The sequence below is a fragment of the Nyctereutes procyonoides genome, unplaced genomic scaffold (assembly GCF_905146905.1).
Source record: "Nyctereutes procyonoides isolate TBG_1078 unplaced genomic scaffold, NYPRO_anot_genome, whole genome shotgun sequence".
NCBI lineage: Eukaryota > Metazoa > Chordata > Mammalia > Carnivora > Canidae > Nyctereutes > Nyctereutes procyonoides.
Genome location: NW_026575146.1, coordinates 80,802,653 through 80,821,576, shown reverse-complemented (window position 1 = coordinate 80,821,576; position 18,924 = coordinate 80,802,653). Strand labels below are relative to the sequence as shown.

The following is an 18,924-nucleotide window of genomic DNA, read 5'->3' as shown; positions in this document are numbered from 1 at the left end:
CACCTCCCAGCTGTGTGACTTTGGGCAAGTGGTATCACTAAACCGGGCCTCAATTTCCTCATTCATGAAGTCCCCATTTTCCAGATGAGGAAACTGAGCAGCTCAACACATGGTGCACCCAGGACTTTAGAACCTGGGTTTTGAGCACGTATCACAGAATGAGGAACCAAAAACAGGTTCTGCAAGAGGGAAGTTTGGAGTTCCCTAAGCCCAAGGGGATGTTCTGGGAGATGCGCCCAGGTGACTGGATACCAGGAGGGCTGCCTCCATCCTCCACACATCCGTTCACTATACATTTGGATGGAGGAAAGGGGACACTGGAAGCCAGAGGTCTGTCTGTGGAAGGGGCAGCAAAGCCACCTGCAGGGCTGGACAGGCAAGGGGCTCCTGCATGCCTCCTCTTCTTCAGTGGCATCTTCTCCTCCTGCCAGATTGGAGCTCAGCCCCCCTGGGACGGGTACCTTGGCTGGGCTGCTGGGTGGTGCGGGGTGAGGATGGGGGCCAGGCCCCCCATGTCAGTCAGTAGAGGCAAGATGCGGCGGGGGTGGGGTGAGATGCCCGAGCTGTGGCCCTGCCCCACCCCTCCCCGGACCACAGACAGGCAGCGGACAGCTAGGTTGCTGTTTTCAATTAGCAATAATCGCGCCTCGGATAAACCTCATTGGCTACGATACTGCCACTGCGCAAAGCTCAACTAGGTTGCTGTTAAAATCCTGAAATACTTCCACAGTTAGGGAAGTATAAATAGCTACCACCCACTTCTGATGCCCTGGCCCCTCCCCTGGAACCCTTCAGACCTCCCTGGGGCTCGGCCCAGCCAGCGGCCTCCCATCCTGGCTGGTGGATGGCCCCGCCAGTATGTGCTGTCGTCCCTGGCTTAGCCTCGACATCAATCCCTCCTCCGTCCACAAGGTTCAGAGCCCTCGGACACGAGTACCCATGTCACACAAACCCCTATGCAGCCTTCAAAGCCTTGCCTCAACGTCACTTCCTTCAGGAAGCCCTCTTGGTCTGTTCATGGTGTGCCGAGGTGATACTGGGTACCTTTGGTTTTGCGCATCTCCCATGGTGCAAGGACCACGGGCCATCGTTACCATGGGAGCCCTGAATGGCACCCACAGGGGCCCTGAGGCCAAGGCTGGGGGGGAAGGAGGACAAGAGGAGTCCTGGAAGGGGAGGGCGGTGCGGGGTCAGCAGGGCCGGTTCTCATGCTCTCTGGCTGCAGACTGATTCTCCATCTGTCGGGCCAGCTGCGGGGCTGGGAGGCGAGGAGACTCAGCCGGAGGGAGGGAGGTGGCGGGGTGGGGGGAGCTCGGGGAACTCCACGGTAATCAGGGAGGAGAAAAACAGGCGCACGGTGTTGTAACAGAACCATCACATACAACTTATAAACAAGCCAGGACGGTGGGGAGGGTAGGGGAGAAGGGAGGGCGCCCCGGGGGCAAGGTCAGGGTGGCGCGGTCCGGGCCGGGTCCTGGAGGGGGCCCAGGCTGCGCTCCTCGGAGGGGCTGGGCTGGCGGAGGCCTGGCTGCTTGTGGAGGCTTCGTAGCTTCACCAGCAACTCCTGGACAAAGTCCTGAGGACAGGGCAGGGGTCCTAAGAACTCGGGAGGTGGGGGGGATGGGAGGGGAGGCCCCCTGCCCAGCCCAGGCCTCAGACCCCGGGCTCTGGCCCCTCACATCCCACATCCCATCCAGCATCCCATCCCATATCCCATCCAGCATCCCATCCCGCAGCCCGGGCAGTGAGAGGGCCTGGAGGTAGTTGGGGAGGGGTTGGAAAGGCAGAGACGGTGGGGAAGGGGGGGGACAGATAGAGAGACACAGAGTCAGACACAGGGAGACACAGGGAGACACAGGGAGAGATCCAGAAGCTGAGACCGAAACAGAGGCACAGAGACAGAAACAGAGACAGCAGCAGAGGGAGAGACAAAAAGGACAGAGAAAGGAACAGCCACAGAGAGACATCAAGATGTTTCTCAGGCCAAGAGAGCACCACGAGGGTCCCCAGGGACAGAGGCCTTCGCTCCAGGGCAGACAGACACAGGGTGACGTTTGTCCCTCAGGCAGCCCAGAGCTGGTTGGAGAAACATGAATATTTTTCCCTTTTAAAGCAGGGAAGGAAGTGGGAGGGGCTGGGTGGCTGGGCTTCAGGGCCTGGAGGGATGGGGGGTGGGGGGCAGAGGTGCGGAAGGGAATCCCAGGGCGGCGGTAGGGGAGGGAGCCCCGGGGGACAGAGCCCCGGGACAGGCTGAGCCCCAGGACTGGCAGCCCGAAGGGGAGGACCGAGGACCGCAAGGGAGCGGCAGACACCGGACACAGATGGGGCGCGTCTCAGCGGGGAGGAGAGGACGGGCCCCAGTGGCAGATGGGGAGAGAGGAGCCGGGGTGACAAGACAAAGACACGACTGGAGCAAAGGGCCGAGAGACCCAGAGGGCTCCCCCCAGACTTCCCTCTGCCGCCCCCGGGGCCAGACAGCTTCTCCCCTCTCCCCTCCTCCCGGGGGACCCCCTTCTCGGGACCAGGATGCAGGGAGGGAACTCTCACCTCTGTGGGGTTGCCGCACGATGTCAGGAGTCCCTAAACACCCCGCCCCCGCAACAAAAAAAGAAAAGAAAATAGTAAATAACCAGCACCTAGGCCCCTCGGGCCCCTTCTCTTTCCCAACAAAGCCCCAAGGCAACAAGACAAGAGGAAGTCAGATTCCAGGGTGGACTTCCAGTCATTCATCATTCAAAGTGCCAGGGAAGAAATGGCCCCAGGGTCTTAGATAGCAACCGGGGCAGGATTGAGGCCAGAAACTCAGCCACCAGGATCAGCTGGAAATCCAGAGAGGGCCAAAAGGTCACTCAGCATTTCCTGCCTCTTGGAGAGCACAGGTCCTAATTGCAAGGCCTTGGCAGTCGGCCTGCCCGGCGAGCTGTGGCCCTGTGACCCTGGATGAGTGATGAAATCATTTTCCCCATCTGGAAGGTGGAGAGTAAACCCTTCATGGTAAATCCTTCATAGTGTTTGTGAGGATTAAATGAGTTAAGTGGAAAGCAATTAAAACGGTGCCGGGCACATAGTAAGTGCTCAATAAACACGCAGGCTGTTGTGATCTTTAGGAAGGAGGGAGGCAGCTTTCCCTTCAGCCTACCTGGATTTTCCGGCTTCTGTCCTCTTCATTCTCTAATTCCAACAATTCATCAATGTTGACCTCATCGGGCATGTCTGCCTCCTAAGGTGGGGAGGGAGGGAGGGTGGTCAGGGTCCCTTGCCCGACCCTCCCTCGCCTTTGTCCAGGCCTCTGGAGAAGCCCCACCAGCCCCAGGGGCCAGCTGGCGGGTTCTGGAGCAACAATGTGGCAGTCAGGGACAGCACCGCCAAGGCGGGACATCTGGGTGGTGGGGGGAGGGGTGACAGATGGGTTGACAGAGGCCCAGGGGCCTGCACCAGCTCAGATGCCCAGGCCCCAGAGGCCCGAGAGCCTTGGGGCTGGCACAGGTCTCTCTCCTTGGCCCCAGTTCCCATAGAGGGAAACAGGCCTGGTCGAGTCTTGGAATGTCAGATTCTGGGATTCAGAAGAGGGGCTGGCTCTGCCCTTTCAAGGCAAAGTCTCAGCACTAGGTGTGGGGGAGGGGAGCAGGCAGGCCAGAGCCTGCTGGGGGAGGCCCCTTGCCTAGGGGACCGCAAGAGGGGGTAGGGCTCAGGCCAGCCCCCAGGGCCAAGGATGCAGCCTGGTCAGTCCAGAGGGATGACCACCAACAGCCCCCAGAGTGGGCGGGTGGGATGAGCCACGAGCCCAACGTTGGGCAGCCCAGGGGGCGCTTCCTAGTACAGCCTCTTGGGGCAAGAAGCCACACGCCACAAGCAGGCTGGCTCACTATCCCTGCGGGGGGACAGAACCCAGCTGTCAAAGCAAGAGATCCCTGAGGCTAGAGTTCCTCCTCCCCCACCCAAAGTCCTTCTGACTTCACTGTGGGCCTCAGGGCTGGGTGGTACCGAGGTTCGTGTGTGAAGGGGGTTCAGCAGTCGACAAATGTGTCACACGCCTGTGTGAGTGAGCCAGAGCCCGATGCCAGGGGGCCGGGACTGGCAGAGGCATGGTGCACCTTGGGCGCCGTCGTGGGTGTGGACTGTGGTCCCAGGACCTCGAGGTGTGTGGCTCTGGCTCTGCTGTGTTTGTCTCCCGGTCATGTGTCCTGGGAGCTGTAATGCCCACCGTCTGGAGGATGACCTTAGGGGATACCACCTACCAAGGGCAGCTGGACTTCTCTATCCACCTATAGGAGCCTCGGGTGTGCCTGAGAACAGTGGGACCCTGTGTCACTGTGAGGGACCATGGTTTCCGTCACCCTTGAGCTGTGCCGAGGAGCATTTGTACATCCAGTCTGGGTACTGACACAACCACCAGGTCCCCGTAATTGTGTTTTGTGTGTGGCACGGTGTGACTGCCAGCAGAGACTCAAGTGAAAGGTGTGAAATGTCTGTCTGTAGCCTATGCGTCCACATGAGGCTGCCGCTTGTGTCCCGTGTGCCCACGGTCGGCTGTAGTTTCTGCCATGGTGGGTCTGTCTGTACCTACAGCTCATGGGGTCTTCTGTCTGGGTGTGTTTTTAATTCTTTTGTGTGTGTGTGTCTGTGAGTGGCCGTAGCATCTGTCACTGTGTCTGCATGTGGTTCTTGCAATGGATGGCTGTTCCTGGAATCCTTTGGTGTCGCAGGGTAGCGGCTGTAGCGGCTGTAGCTTGCACCCTCGGCTCCACCGCGGGCTACCAGTAGCTGTAACTGGAGTCCTTCTGCGTGGGTGTAGTTGGCGGGGGCGTCTGCGCGAGGCTGTGCCTGGGCTATTGTGTCTGTGGGTGTGTGTGGCTGCAGCACGTGTGATCCGTAGGTGACCACAGCTTGTGTCCCGGGGAGTCTGTGCGGGGCGCCTGCTTCTGCCGCTGGGTCTGTTGGCGGCCCTAACTTGTCCCCGTGCACGGCTGTGAGTCCCCCGTTCCTTCCTTTGCTGTGCGTGCCTCTGCCTCTCGGTATCCTGCCGGTCACTCCAGCCTATCTATGTTTGGCTTTGGGACATCCCCCTCCCCCAGCCTTTCTCCAGATATAGCCGCCCTGGCTCCCCGACTTTGCCTCCTCGCCCCCCACATGCTCAACCTCCGGCCTTCCCCAGGTGCTTGCGCGCATCCCTGGACACCCAAGTGTGTGTCCGCGTCCACGAGCAGGGGCCCGCGAGCCCCGAGAATGCCTGGTCCCCGGCCGTGCGTTCTCCTGCGGGACCGAGGCGGGCACAAGCCACCAGAGACCCCGAGGGTGTAAGGGGTCCGGGCCCAGGGTGGGCGGGCGCGAGAGCCCCGCGCCCCGCCTTGGCCCGCGTCCCCTCCCCGCTCACCCTGCCGCGGTACAGCTCCTCCAAGCGCCCGTCGATCCACTTCTCCACGTCCAGCCGCCGCTGCAGCTCCCGCCGATCATACTTGACGGTGACACGCGCGTGTCGTTTCTGCAGCCCCCCGGGGCTGCCCCCCGGCCCGCGAGCCCGCGACGGAGACTGCAGCTTGCTCAGCACCCGCTTGCCCAGCCGCTGAGCTGCCATCGCCGTCCGGGCCCGGCCCCGCGCTGTGCGCCTTCTCCCCGCGCGCAGGGGGCCTCTTACGGGCCGGGGCGGGGCCGGCCGGGGGCGGGGGCTCCGCTCGCTCGCGGGCCAGCTCCGCCCCAGCCGCCCGGGCCTCAGTTTCCCCGGCTGCAGCGCAGGGACTGGTCGCTGCACCGCGGGAAGCCCGCGGCCGTGCGCCGTGCAGGTATGCGCGCGGCCCCGGAGTCCCAGGCCCCGGCCACGCGGCTGGGGCTCCCGGGGCCTGGATCCCGGGGGGCGGGGTCCCGGGACGGGATCTCGGGGACCGCGCCTGTCTGCGCCCCCTGGCGGCTGCAAGGGACGGTGCGGGAGCCCCCGCGCCGCCTTTCCCTGCCGGGGAAGATCCCGCCCGAGTCCTCACCACACAGCATCTGTTCGTTCTTTCATTTTGTCACGCACCCGTGCAGCCTTTCGTTCACTTATTTACTCACTCCACTCAACAAATAGGTATTTACTCGATGTCATGACATCTGTTAGCCTCTCTCTCTCCCTATCAGGCTCCTCAAGCAGGAGAGCATCCAGAGGGTCCTCTCTCCCTGTGGTTACTACCAGGCCCCTCCTCCCCACTCCCTTCAGCGTGGGTTTCTTTGTTTGCTTGTTTAAAGATTTTATTTATTTATTCATGAGAGACAGAGAAAGAGAGGCTGAGACACAGGCAGAGGGAGAAGCAGGCTCCCTGCAAGAGTCCGATGTGGGACTGGATCCCAGGACCACGGGATCAGGCCCTGAATCAAAGGCAGACGCTCAACCACTGAGCCACCCAGGCGTCCCCGCCATGGGTTTCTTAGTGGCCTGTGCAGAGGGAGACGGCACCTGCTCCCTTCAGTCCTTTCAGCTTTCTGAAAATCTCAATGACATGATAGAGAGATAGAGAGATAGAAAGAAAGATAAAGATAGATAGATGATAGATAGACGGACACCAGGCACTGTTCTAGGCACTAGAGATAGAGCAGTGAACAGACAAGCCCAGTTCAGGGAATTGACATTCTCGTGATGGAGGCAGTCAATAAACACAATAACCATTATTATACAGTTTATTAGAATATAAGTGTATGGAGAAATTTGAAGCAGAAAGGAGAAATGAAGTGAAGGAGGGGTTGCGGTTTTAGCAAGGGTGATCACAGAAGTTCCTTACTTCACCAGTCTTCCTTCTTCTAATTACAAGCAGAAAGAATGATACTTTAAAACTTAAAGTTAAAAAAATAAATAAATAAAATAAAATAAAACTTAAAGTTGAGGGGTACCTAGGTGGCTCAGTTTGTTGAGCATCTGCCTTCAGCTCAGGTCATGGTCCCAAAGTCCTGGGATGGAGCCCAGCATCTGGCTCCCTGCTCAGCAGGGAGTCTGCTTCTCCCTCTCCCTCTGCTGCTTCCCCCACTCATATTCTCTTGCTCGCTCACTCTATCTCTTAAATAAATAAAATCTTTAAAAATATCCAAACACTTAAATTTGGCCATAGCCCATCCCTACTTAAAACCATCCATAAGTAGACAATGGTTTCTTAGATATGACACCAAAAGCAGAAGCAACAAGAGAAAAAATAGACAAATCGGACTTCATCAAAATTAGTAAGTTTTGGGACGCCTGGGTGGCTCAGCAGTTTAGCGCCTGCCTTCAGCTCAGGATGTGATCCTGGAGTCATGGGATCGAGTTGCACATCAGGCTCCCTGCATGGAGCCTGCTTCTCCCTCTGCCTGTGTCTCTGCCTCTCTCTGTCTCTGTGTCTCTCATGAATAAATAAATAAAACCTTTTAAAAAATTAATAAGTTTTGTGTTTCAGAGGCACCCAGCTGGCTCAGTCAGTGGAGCTTGCAACTCTTGATTTCAGGGTTGTGAGTTTGAGCCCCATATTGGGCATAGAGTTTACTTAAAAAAAAAAAAAAAAAGTTTTGTTTTTCAAAGGATGTCATCAAGAAAGTGAAGAGAGGGCCCACAGAAAGGGGAAAGAATTTCGAATCAGGGGGGCTTGGGTGGCCTAGTCCATTAAGCATCTGCCCCAGCTCAGGGCATGATCCCAGGACCTTGGGATGGAGCCTAGCCTTAGGCTGCTTGTTGAGTGGGGTGCCTGCTTTTCCTTCTCCCTCTGCCTATTGCTCCCCCTGCTTGTGCTCTCTCTGTCAAATAAATAAATAAAATATTTAAAAACAACTTGCATATCATATATTTTTTAAAGATTTTATTTATTTACTCATGAGAAACACAGAGAGAGGTAGAATGTACACAGGCAGAGGGAGAAGCAGGCTCCAAGCAGGGAGCCAGGCATGGGACTGGATCCCGGGTCTCCAGGATCACACCCCAGGTCGAAGGCAGGCACCAAACCACTGAGCCACCCGGGCTGCCCAGCAAATCATGTATTTGATAAGATATTTGGGGGGGGGTAGATTATTTATTTATTTATTTATTTTAAATATTGTATTTATTTATTCATGAGAGACACACACACACACAGAGAGAGAGAGGCAGAGACACAGGCAGAGGGCAAAGCAGGCTCCACACAGGGAGCCCAATGCAGGACTCGATTCCGGGACCCCAGGACCACGCCCCGGGGCCAAAGGCAGACGCTAAACCGCTGAGCCACCCAGGGATCCCGTTTTATTTATTTATTTATTTATTTATTTATTTATTTATTTTAGAGAGCAAGAGAGCCTGGGGGGGGGGGAGGAGCAGAGAGAGAGAAGCAGAGAATCCTAGGCAGACTCTGCATTGAATGCTGAGTCCCACGCAGGTCAATCCCAGGACCCAAAGACCACGACCCGAGCCAAAACCAAGGGTCGGGCACCAACTGACCAAGTCACCGAGGTACCCCTAATAAGGTACTTGTATCTAAATCAAAGAAGCGAAAAAAAAAATAAATAAATCAAAGAAGCGGTGGAACTCAATAATAATAAGACAAAGAACCTAATGAAAAAATGGACAAAGGGGGCAGCCAGGGTGACTCAGCGGTTTAGCGCCCCCTTCAGCCCAGGGTGTGATCCCGGAGACCCTGGGTTGAGTCCCACCTCAGGCTGCCTGCATGGAGCCTGCTTCTTCCTCTGCCTGTGTCTCTGCCTCTCTCTCTCTCTCTGTGTCTCTCATGAATAAATAAATAAAATCTTAAAAAAAAAATGGACAAAGGATCTGAATAGACATTTCTCTAAAAAAGATATACAAAGGCCAAGAAACATATGAAAAACATGTTCAACATGTTATCAGGAAAATGCAAATTCAAACCAAAAGGAGATACCACTTAACACCCAGGAGGATGGCTATAATTTCTTATATTTGTTTTTTTATTATTTATTTTTTGTAGTAACCTCTGCACCTAATGTGGGGCTTGAACTCATGATACCCCAGATCAAAAGTCACAGCCAGGCGCCCCAGATGGCTGTAATTTCATTTATTTATTTATTTATTTATTTATTTATTTATTTATTTATTTATTTACTCATGAGAAACAGAGAGACAGAGAGGCAGAGACACAGACGGAGGGAGAAGCAGGCTCCATGCAGGGAGCCCGACGTGGGACTCGATCCTGGGACTCCAGGATCAGGCCCTGGGCCGAAGGCAGCGCCAAACCTCCGAGCCACCTGGGCTGCCCTGTAATTTCCTTTAAATGGAAAATACCAACTGTTGGCAAGACGGTGGAGAAATCAGAACTTTCATACATTGATGTTAGGAATGTAAAATGGTGCAGCCACTTTGGAAAACAATGTGGCAGTTCCTCAAAAGGTTAAACTTAGAGTTACCATATGACTCAGCAGTTCTACTCCTAGGAATATACCAGAGAACTGAAAACTTATGTTCACACAAAACCTTGTACGTGGATGTACATAGCAGCATTGTTCATAAGAGTCAAAAGGTGGAAACATGGCACATCAACTGATGAATAAAATGTGGTGCATCCACACAATGGACTGTTATTTGGCAATGAAAAGAAATTAAATACTGACATATACATGCTGCCCCATAGATGAACATGCTAAGTGAGGGAGGCCAGACTCAAAAGGCTGCACGTTCCACTTATATGGAATGCCATAAATGGAAAATAGATTAGTGGTTGCCTGGGGCTGAGAGAATGCGGGGAAAGGGGAGTGACTGCTGACCAGTACCGGGGTTTCTTTTGAGGATGATGTAATCTTCTAAATTGTAGCGTGATGGTTGCATAACTTCAGTAATATACTAAAAACCAAAAACCAAACAAACAAAACCCCAACTAAAAACCACTGAATTGTACATTTAATTAAATTAATTTATTTATTTATTAAAAATATTGGGGATCCCTGGGTGGTGCAGCGGTTTAGCGCCTGCCTTTGGCCCAGGGCGCGATCCTGGAGACCCGGGATCGAATCCCACGTCAGGCTCCCGGTGCATGGAGCCTGCTTCTCCCTCTGCCTATGTCTCTGCCTCTCTCTCTCTCTCTCTCTCTCTCTCTCTCTGTGACTATCATAAATAAATAATAAAAACTTAAAAAAAATAAAAAAAATATTTTATTTATTTATTCATGAGAGACACAAAGAGAGAGGCAGAGACATTAGCAGAGGGAGAAGCAGGCTCCCTGTGGAGAGCCTGATGTGGGACTTGATCCAGGATCCCAGGATTCAGACCTGAGCCAAAGGCAGATGCTCAACCACTGAGCCACCCAGGCGCCCCTGAAATGTACATTTGATTTTACTTTGAATTGTACATTTTATTTTTTATTTTTTTAAGGGATTTTATTTATTTATTCATGAGAGAGAGAGAGAGAGAGAGAGAGGCAGAGACACAGGCAGAGGGAGAAGCAGGCTCCATGCAGGGAGCCCGATGTGGGACTTGATCCCGGGACTCAAGGATCACGCCCTGCTCTGAAGGCAGGCGCTAAACCGCTGAGCCACCCAGGGATTCCCGAATTGTACATTTTAAAAGGGCAAATCGTATGATACGTGGCTTATATCTCAATAAAGCTGTTATGTTAACAACAACACTGCCCATAGCTCCCCATTGTCCTGGGGCATTCAAAGCTCTGCCAAGCATGTGATGTTCTCTGATTGGCTGGGGGGGGGGGACCCAAAGTGAGGCTACAGTCTGATGGGGTGGGGGGCTGGTGGTCTAGGCGGTGAAAGAATTCACCTGAGGCAGAACAAAGGAAATAGAAGTTTATTGACTACACCAAAAGGGAGCTGGTAAGCAGGGCAACAGAGAAGCGGCAAAGGAGCAGGGGTGGGGGCTATTTTTTAAAGCCAGAAGTGAAAAGGAAGGGCACCCCAGGTTGCTCAGTGGTTTGGCACCGCCTTCAGCCCCAGGCGTGATCCTGGAGACGCTGGATAGAGTCCCAGGTCAGGCTCCCTGCATGGAGCCTGCTTCTCCCTCTGCCTGTGTCTCTGCCTCTCTCTCTCTCTCTCTCTCTCTCTCTCTCTAGCTTTCTCATGAATAAATAAATGAAATCTTTAAAAAAAAAAAAAAGTGAAGAGGAATTGGGACCCATGGAATTCCCCCTTCTTGAGTATCTGTGCCTGGTTGTACACAGCTCATTGGTCAGTTAGGGCCTGTGGATATTTTGAGGTGGGCCGCCTGCTGTCTATATTCAGCCAGGGTGTTTCTGTGGGCCCTTTTGTCTGAATCTAGTTTCCATTGTTCACGCCTGTTGTCTCAAAGTAGCCTCTACAAAGCATGCTCCCATCTCAGCACCTTTGCCCTAATAGTTCTGTCAGGGAAGCTCTTCCTGAGGTTGATAATAGCAGGACTCTTTCCTTTATCTCCCTCACATGTTCACCTGAGCTGTGAGGTCTTGCCTGAACATCCTGTCTCATATTGTGACTCCCATGCCTCTTACCTGGCTTGATGTTTTATCTGTAACATTGCCTTTCAACATTGTATATAATTTACTCACTTTGTTTATCATCTGTTTACCAACTAGTGATGTGCCAAAGGGCAATACAAGTGGTCTCCGGGAATCCAGGCAAAAGGGGAGTACACTGTCTGTAGAGAATTTATATTATTAAAAAAAAAAAGAATTTCTATTCTTTCTTTTTTTAAAAAAAATTTATTTATTTATTCATGAGAGACACAGAGACAGAGGGAGAAGCAGGATCCATGTAGGGAGCCTGACTTAGGTCTCAATCCCAGGTCTCCAGGATCACGGCCTAGGCCAAAGGCAGGCGCTAAACCGCTGAGTCACTCAGGCTGCCCTATTTATCTATTTCTTAAAAAGATTTTATTTATTTATTCATGAGAGACACAGAGATAGGCAGAGACATAAGCAAAGGGAGAAGCAGGCTTTCCACAGGAAGCCCAGTGCGGGACTCAGTCCTAGGACCCCAGGATCACGACCTGAGCCAAAGGCACATGCTCAACCCCTGAATCACCCAGGTGCTCCTGTCTGTGGAGAATTTAAAAAAATAAATAAATAAAATTGACCAAAAGTTGGCCCAGTTTTTCTTACACTGTGCACTGACAGTCATAAAATAATCCTCCAAAATAATCCAAAATCTTTCATTGGTCTGCTTATAAGCAATCGATGCACTTACTGTTGAGTTTTATTTTATTTTTTATTATTTTAAAGATTTATTTATTTATTTGAGAGGGAGAGAGAAAACATGAGTGGGGGAGGGGTAGAGGGAGGGAAGCCAAAAGCTGGCTGAGGGTAGAGCTCAACAGGGGCTTGATCTCAGGAATTTGAAATCATGACCTGAGCTGAAATCAAGTCACTGCCCAACCCAACCAACCGAGCTATCCAGACTCCCCTGTTGTTTTAATAATAGGCTTCCAGTTAGGTATTTTTATTACTGTATCCTTTAGTAAACATTGTATTTGTAATAGTCTACTATTGCTACATAATAAATTACCACAAACTTTGTGGCTTAAAACTTATTATCTCATGGTTTCTGGATCTGGGCCAAACGTGGTTTAGCTGGGCCGTCTGCTCCAGGGTCTCCCTAAACTATAATTCAGATGTCAGACATCTCACCAGAGGCTCAAATGGGGAAAGATCTGCTTCCAACTGCTTGACCTTGTTAGGATGAAGTCATTTTCTTGCTGGTTATCAGTAGGGGCTGTTCTCAGCTCCTTGCTATGTAGCCTTTTCCATAAGCCTTACTATGTGGCAGCTTATTTGATTCAAAGCCAGCAATAGAGAGTCTCTCTCTCCAGTCCACTAAGGAGTCTTATATAATGTAATCACAAACCTCCTTTGCTATATTCTATTGATGAGAAGCAGTCCCATGTCCTGCTCACACTTGAGGGGAAGGGATTACACAGGCCATGTGCATGGGGGCTACCCAACATGTTTGCCACAAAATCCTAGGGAAGTTAATATAGAGAACTCCCAAGTATACAGTTGACCTCTGATGTATGAAGACTCAGCTGTATGTATTCATTTTGAAAGTAAGTTCATAATAATTTGGAATAACTTGGGCTTGTGCAGTTTGAATCTCCAATCTCTGTGATTCCATACATTCTTGCATTTAAGTAATAGATTAGAAATTAAAATGATAGCACAATGATTGTAAAGATAAACTATTCAGCCACCCTACATATTTTTTTTTTTTTGGAATTTTTGTTTAAAATAGTGAATCAGGGATCTCTGGGTGGCGCAGCGGTTTAGCGCCTGCCTTTGGCCCAGGGCGCGATCCTGGAGACCCGGGATCGAATCCCACGTCGGGCTCCCGGTGCATGGAGCCTGCTTCTCCCTCTGCCTGTGTCTCTGACTCTCTCTCTCTCTCTCTCATAAATAAATAAAAATTAAAAAAAAAATAAAAATAAAATAGTGAATCAGGAGATCCCTGGGTGGCTCAGCGGTTTAGCGCCTGCCTTTGGCCCAGGGGGTGACGTGATCCTGGAGTCCCAGTATCGAGTCCCAGCCTCTCCCTCTGCCTGTGTCTCTGCCTCTCTCTCTCTCTCTCTCATAAATAAATAAAATCTTAAAAATAAAATAAAATAAAACAGTGAATCAGGGTATGAACTGTGAGATGTAGTTTGTTTTGTGTTTTTTGTGGGTTTTTTTTCTGGTAAGTGAAATTTTCATTCACACATGAAATACTTTACTGAATTGAGTATTAAATTTTGTTTATTTTCAATTGTTAATTTTATGACTAAAGAACAAATAAAAAATGATTCCTACGTGATTGTTATTGAAAATAATTTTCTGGTAGAGAGGAGGAAGCATAAAAAAGTTACCCCTCCAGCTGTGAAATATGTTAGTTCTACCACTGTTCCCATTACAACGTGAGTTCCAACAGGGCAGAATTTTGCTTTGTTCACTGTTGTATCTTCCCCAGCATTTACAACAGTACCTAGCTCATAGTGGGTGCTCAATATATATGCTGAATGAACAGATAGATGCATGAAGCAATGAATGGACCTGTGATTCCTCTGCAGCCACAACTCTCACCACAGTACTGTCTTTTAGCTCAAGCCCGGCTTATTGGAATAGGGTAGGATTCAGGTGCTGGAGAGATCTTTGTCCTCACATTCAGATTCTTGACCTGAGTCTTTGGACCTCACTGCAAGATTAAGAAGATGGTGGAGGAAAAAACATATATATTTTTAAAGATTTATTTATTCATGAGACACACACACACAGAGGCAGAGACATAGGCAGAGGGAGAAGCAGGCTCCATGCAGGGAGCCCGATGCAGGACTTGATTCCAGGTCCCTGGAATCACAACCTGAGCCAAAGGCAGACTCTCAACCGCTGAGCCACCCAGACATACCGCCCCCACACACAATATTTTTTAAATAAAGAAAATGGTGAGGATGCTTAGTTGGCTTAGTTGGTAATAGTACATGACTTCTAAGGTTGTTGAGTTCGTGCCCCATGTTGGGTGTAGAGATTACTTAAAAATAAAATCTTTTATTTACTTATTTTAAGATTTGATTTGTTCATGAGACACACATACACACAGAGAGAGAGAGAGAGAGAGAGAGAGAGAGAGAGAGAGGCAGAGATACAGGCAGAGAGGGAGAAGCAGTGTCCATGCAGAGAGCCCGAGGTAAAAAAAAAAAAAAAAAAAAAAAAAGAGAGCCCGAGGTAGGACTCAAGCCCGGTCTCCAGGATCAGGCCCCTGGGCCAAAGGTGGTGCCAAACCGCTGAGCCACCCGGGCTGCCCTATTTTTTTTTTTTTTAAAGATTTTTAATTTATTCATTTGAGAGAGAGAGAGTGCACAAGCAGGGGGAGAGGCAGAGGGAGAGGGAGAAGCAGACTCCCCACTGAGCTGGGAGCCCTACATGGGATAGTTCTCAGGATCTGGAGATCATCACCGCAGCTGGAAGGCAGACACTTAACCATCTGAAGCCCCCCAGGCACCCGTAAATAATATCTTAAAAAAAAGTAGGGACGACTGGGTGGCTCAGCGGTTGAGCTTCTGGGTTTGGCACAGAGCATTATCCCTGGGTCCTGGGATTAAGTCCCACATCCGGCTCCCTACAGGGAGCCTGCTTCTCCTTCTGCCTGTGTCTCTGCCTCTCTCTGTGTGTCTCTCATGAATAAATAAATAATATTTTAAAATAAAATAAAATGAAAAATAATAAAGGGCCCAAAACTTTGCTTCAGTTAAACACTATTTTGATAACCCAGTTAAAGCTCTTCACATATTATTATGCCAGGAGGGAGACTGAATAGTGGGAGTGGCCCTGGATCCAGGAGGGCTCGGCTGCCTTTCTTGCCTGAGGACTTTTGCATTTGCCATTCAGGATGCTTGGAATGTTTGGCCATCAGCCCTTGTCATCCTCCAGGGTTCATTATCCAAGCCACCTCCTCACTTCCATCACCTCAGTCCCTGATCATTCAGTCTGCGCTTCCCTGTCACATCCCCAATCATTTTTTAAAAATATTTCATTTATTTATTCATGAGAGATACAGAGAGAGAGGCGGAGACACAGGCAGAGGGAGAGGCAGGCTCCATGCAGGGAGCCCGACGTGGGACTCGATCCGGGGACTCCAGGATCACGTCCTGGGCCGAAGGCAGCCACCAAACCGCTGAGCCACCCAGGCGTCCCCCCAGTTATTTTAATCACTCTGTCCTATGCTTCCATCATCAGTCATTACTCTCGGCTGTTCCTGTCTGGTGAGGAAGGGCCTAGTCTGGCGGGGTCACCGCTGGGTTTCCAGTAACGCGCCTGGCAGGCGGTCAGTGAACGGTGAATTTAATAAATCGCTCACCCTCAAAGGAGGGCAGAAATAACGCGAGCTTCAGCGTCACAATCTCAGGAGCCGCGGAAGAGCGTCCCGTACCCTCTCCCGCCACCCCGAGGCCCGGCCCAAGAGTGAAGGTGCCGGGACGTCACGCGGCCCAGGCGCAGGGTAGCTCGAGCCCCAGGGCTCGGCGGGCTTGCGCCTCCCCGAGGGCTAGGAGCTACCGCGGGCGGGACACTGCAGGCCCCGCCCATCCCCGGGCCAGCCCAGGTGCGCCGCGAGGCCCGCCGCTCAGGTGCGGCTCCCTGCGCCTGCGCGCCCCGCCTCGCCAGGTGCGCCCCGCCCCCTCACCGACCTGCACCTTCGCGAGCTGCTCGGAGGCGGCCGCCATTGGCTCTGGCGCCCATCGAGCGTTTCGAGGTGCGGTGGGGCTCCGAAGGGTGAGAAGGTCGCTGAGTGTCGCGACTGGGGCAAGGGGCGAGTGCGGGGGCGGACAGAAGCCGCGCGGGCGTGGGAGGGCGACCGTCCGCCCGCCGAAGGGCCGCCGAGGACTCGGGCCGCAGCGCCGGCGCCGCACCGCGCGGCCCCTCCGCGAGCGCCCGCACCTGAACGCGAGGCTCTCCAGCGCGCGTGCGCGCCAAGGGTCTTCCCGCCCCCGATCGCGAGACCCTAACGGCCAGCGGCTCGACGCTTCGCCTGCGCTGCCGGGTGGAGCCCGTCATGGCGCAGCTCTGTGGGCCGGGGCGGTGCGGGGCGCTCCTCGCCCTGCTGGCCTCGCTGCTGCTCTTCCGGGCTGAGGCGGCCGACGGAGAACGTGGCGTCCACGGTGAGGGCCGGCCCGGGGCGGGTCCCCGGGGAGGCGTGGAAGGCCGGGCGGGGGCGAAGCAGGAGCGCGGGGGCCCTCGGGCCGGGGCTGAACCGGGCGGGTGGGCGGGAGGGAGTCGGGGGCGGCCCGGTGAAGCTCAGGGGGTGTGGCGGGGCGGGCTCTGGGAGGTGGAGCCTGGGGAAGAGGGCTGGGGGGCCCCGGGAATGAGGACGGGCGGCCGAGCCAGGGGCAGGAAAGTTTCCTGCGGGTAAGGGAGGAGACTTCGGATTATTGACCGAAGAGGAGTGGCTTTGGCCCTTCCTGTGGCAGGAAGTGGGGGAGAGGCCCGACCGACGAGCAGCCTCCTGCTGCCCGGGAGGGCCCTGGGAGGCCAGGCCTGAGAGGGTGGGGGTTGGATCAGGTGACGCTGAGGCAGCTCTAGCTTCTGGGAAGAAGCCCCCACTCCCACCTCTTTGGAAGTTGGACCACAGCCTCCCGAGAGATCTTATCTGTTTGAGTTGCGGTAGAGCGCCTCCAAATGGAAAGGTGTTTCTCCGTGAAATCCAAAGGGAGAAGCACAAAAGCATTGGAGGGGAGAAACTTTGCCAAGGTGCAAGAGTGAGGGCCCCTGGGGCACCTGGGTGGCTCAGTGGTTGAGCGTCTGCCTTTGGCCCAGGGTGTGATCCAGGGGTCGTGGGATGGAGTCCCGCATCAGGCTCCCTGCATGTCTGCCTGTGTCTCTGTGCCTCTCTGTGTGTCTCTGATGAATAAATAGGTAAAATCTTAAAAAAAAAAAAAAATGGGGACCCCTTGGTATAAGAAGAGTATTGACATTGAGAAGCAGGGGTTGGGTTCATGGAACTGATCCTTACTGGTTGGTGGAGAATATAAGGCTCTCTACATTCTGTGCGAAGTTTGGCCTGGGAAGGCCTTTTTGAATAAATGTTCTAACCTCCACTGCTTTGGACAAGCACAGCCAGGATTTGGAAAAAAAAGAAAAAAGAAAACCCTCTTTTCAAAGAAGAATTCATTGATTCAGCAAAACGTATTGAGTCCCTGTTATGTGTCAGGGATGGTCCTGGCACCGGTGATAACAGCTGTGACTCAGACAAGCCAGGTCCCTGCGCTTAAAGAGTTTATATTCTAGTGGGAGAGACAGAGACAGTGAGTAAACATTAAGATAAGGAGCAGTCCCCACAGGATTAAATTACTAAGAAGTAAATGAACAGGGTGAAGTCCACAAACAATGTGATGTAAGATGATGGGGCGGCTTTAGTTCAGGTGGTCAGGAGAGGTCTCTGAGGAGGGTGACCTCTTGAGCCCTAACAAGAATCAGGAGGCAGCAGGCACACAAAGACCTGGTGGGTGAGAGTCCAGTTGGAGGTAATGGAGTAAAAAGGCTTCGAGGTTGGAGCAAGGCTGATGGTGTTCAAGGAAAAGACAGACGCCTGGGTGGCTCAGGAGGTTGAAAATCTGCCTTTGGCTCAGGGCGGGACCCCGGAGTTCCGGGATGGAGTCCGGCATCGGAGCCTGCTTCTCTCCCTGCTTGTGTCTCTGCCTCTTTCTCTCTCTCATGAATAAATAAAATCTTAAAAAAAAAAAAAAAAGGAAAAGACAACTATCACACTAGAGCAGGAGTCAGGGTGGGGAGAGAATTGGAGGAGGATGTGAGGGGGGAGAAGTAGGCAGGAGCCAGGTGGCTTCATAGGCTGGCATTTGGGGTGGAGAGAAAGCAGGATGTGTAGACACCAAGTCATCACCTGTGGTGGCTTCCGAAGGCTGTTAATTTCCCCATACCTGAGGCAGAGAAGAAAAATGAGCTAATGGGGATGTCAGGGGTCAGTGGGGGAGAGGATCAGCTCTGTAGGTCAAGGAATCAAGGGTGCAGTGGTCATTCTTACAGTCTAAACCAGAACTCGACAGCTCTTCCGGAGTTTTTTCCAATAATGTGATTATGTTGGGATGTACTTTCCAGTTAACTGGCCTGGGACTTTATCAAAACTGAGTTTAGGGTTAACCTCAACTGCTTACTCTGAGCGCCAATGTGTTTTTAATCCTTGAAACAACCTGGAGCAGTGGTCTTGCCTTGGGTCACGCAATACTACTTGAGAAAGTCAGTTGTCTGGCTTCAGAGGCCCTCTCTTTTCCTAATGGCCTTTCTGGTTGCTGCAGCTGGCTGGACCTCCTGACCTTTCAGAAGTATTCTTGCCTGGTTTTGTGAACTAATGACCTTGCTTATCTGAAGTTCTGTTTGTTTGAAAGCTTTCAGTAGTTGAATTTGAGGCGGGAAGTAATTTTGATTTTTTTTCACCCCTTATTGCTCTTATTTTTCTCAGGAAGCGAGGTTTTCCACTAAGAGCGACATGTTTCTCCAGCCACATTGCAACTGCATAGATGCCACTAGATGAGTATGGTGA

General features: G+C 52.3%; 2 protein-coding genes and 1 pseudogene across 2 annotated transcripts in view; 1 reads left to right on the top strand and 2 right to left on the bottom strand.

The window, feature by feature from the left end:
- Positions 1-610: 610 nt before the first annotated feature.
- On the bottom strand, positions 611-691 carry LOC129501123 (U4 spliceosomal RNA; annotated as a pseudogene).
- A 666-nt stretch (positions 692-1,357) lies between these two features.
- On the bottom strand, positions 1,358-5,815 carry PPP1R14A (protein phosphatase 1 regulatory inhibitor subunit 14A). Its single transcript, XM_055311875.1, has 4 exons — positions 5,375-5,815; positions 3,140-3,220; positions 2,548-2,580; positions 1,358-1,576 (listed from the first exon to the last, which is right to left on the bottom strand). The coding sequence occupies exons 1-4, from the start codon at positions 5,573-5,575 to the stop codon at positions 1,448-1,450; spliced, it is 444 nt and encodes a 147-aa protein (XP_055167850.1). The 5' UTR covers positions 5,576-5,815; the 3' UTR covers positions 1,358-1,447.
- Positions 5,816-16,032: 10,217 nt separating this feature from the next.
- SPINT2 (serine peptidase inhibitor, Kunitz type 2) overlaps positions 16,033-18,924 on the top strand; it is a 28,072-nt gene continuing 25,180 nt past the window's right edge. Inside the window, exon 1 of the mRNA XM_055309407.1 lies at positions 16,033-16,528. Coding sequence (XP_055165382.1) covers positions 16,423-16,528 — 106 coding nt within the window. The 5' untranslated portion in view covers positions 16,033-16,422. The remainder of the gene's footprint in view (positions 16,529-18,924) is intronic.

Bases quoted from the DNA above. Each gene is read 5' to 3' on its own strand.
- PPP1R14A (XM_055311875.1), bottom strand. From the start codon at position 5,575: ATGGCAGCTCAGCGGCTGGGCAAGCGGGTGCTGAGCAAGCTGCAGTCT. The intron at 3,221-5,374 runs GTGAGCGGGGAG...TCCCCACCTTAG, and splicing joins AGGAGCTGTACCGCGGCAGG to GAGGCAGACATGCCCGATGA. The intron at 1,577-2,547 runs GTGAGAGTTCCC...CCCTGTCCTCAG, and splicing joins CGTGCGGCAACCCCACAGAG to GACTTTGTCCAGGAGTTGCT.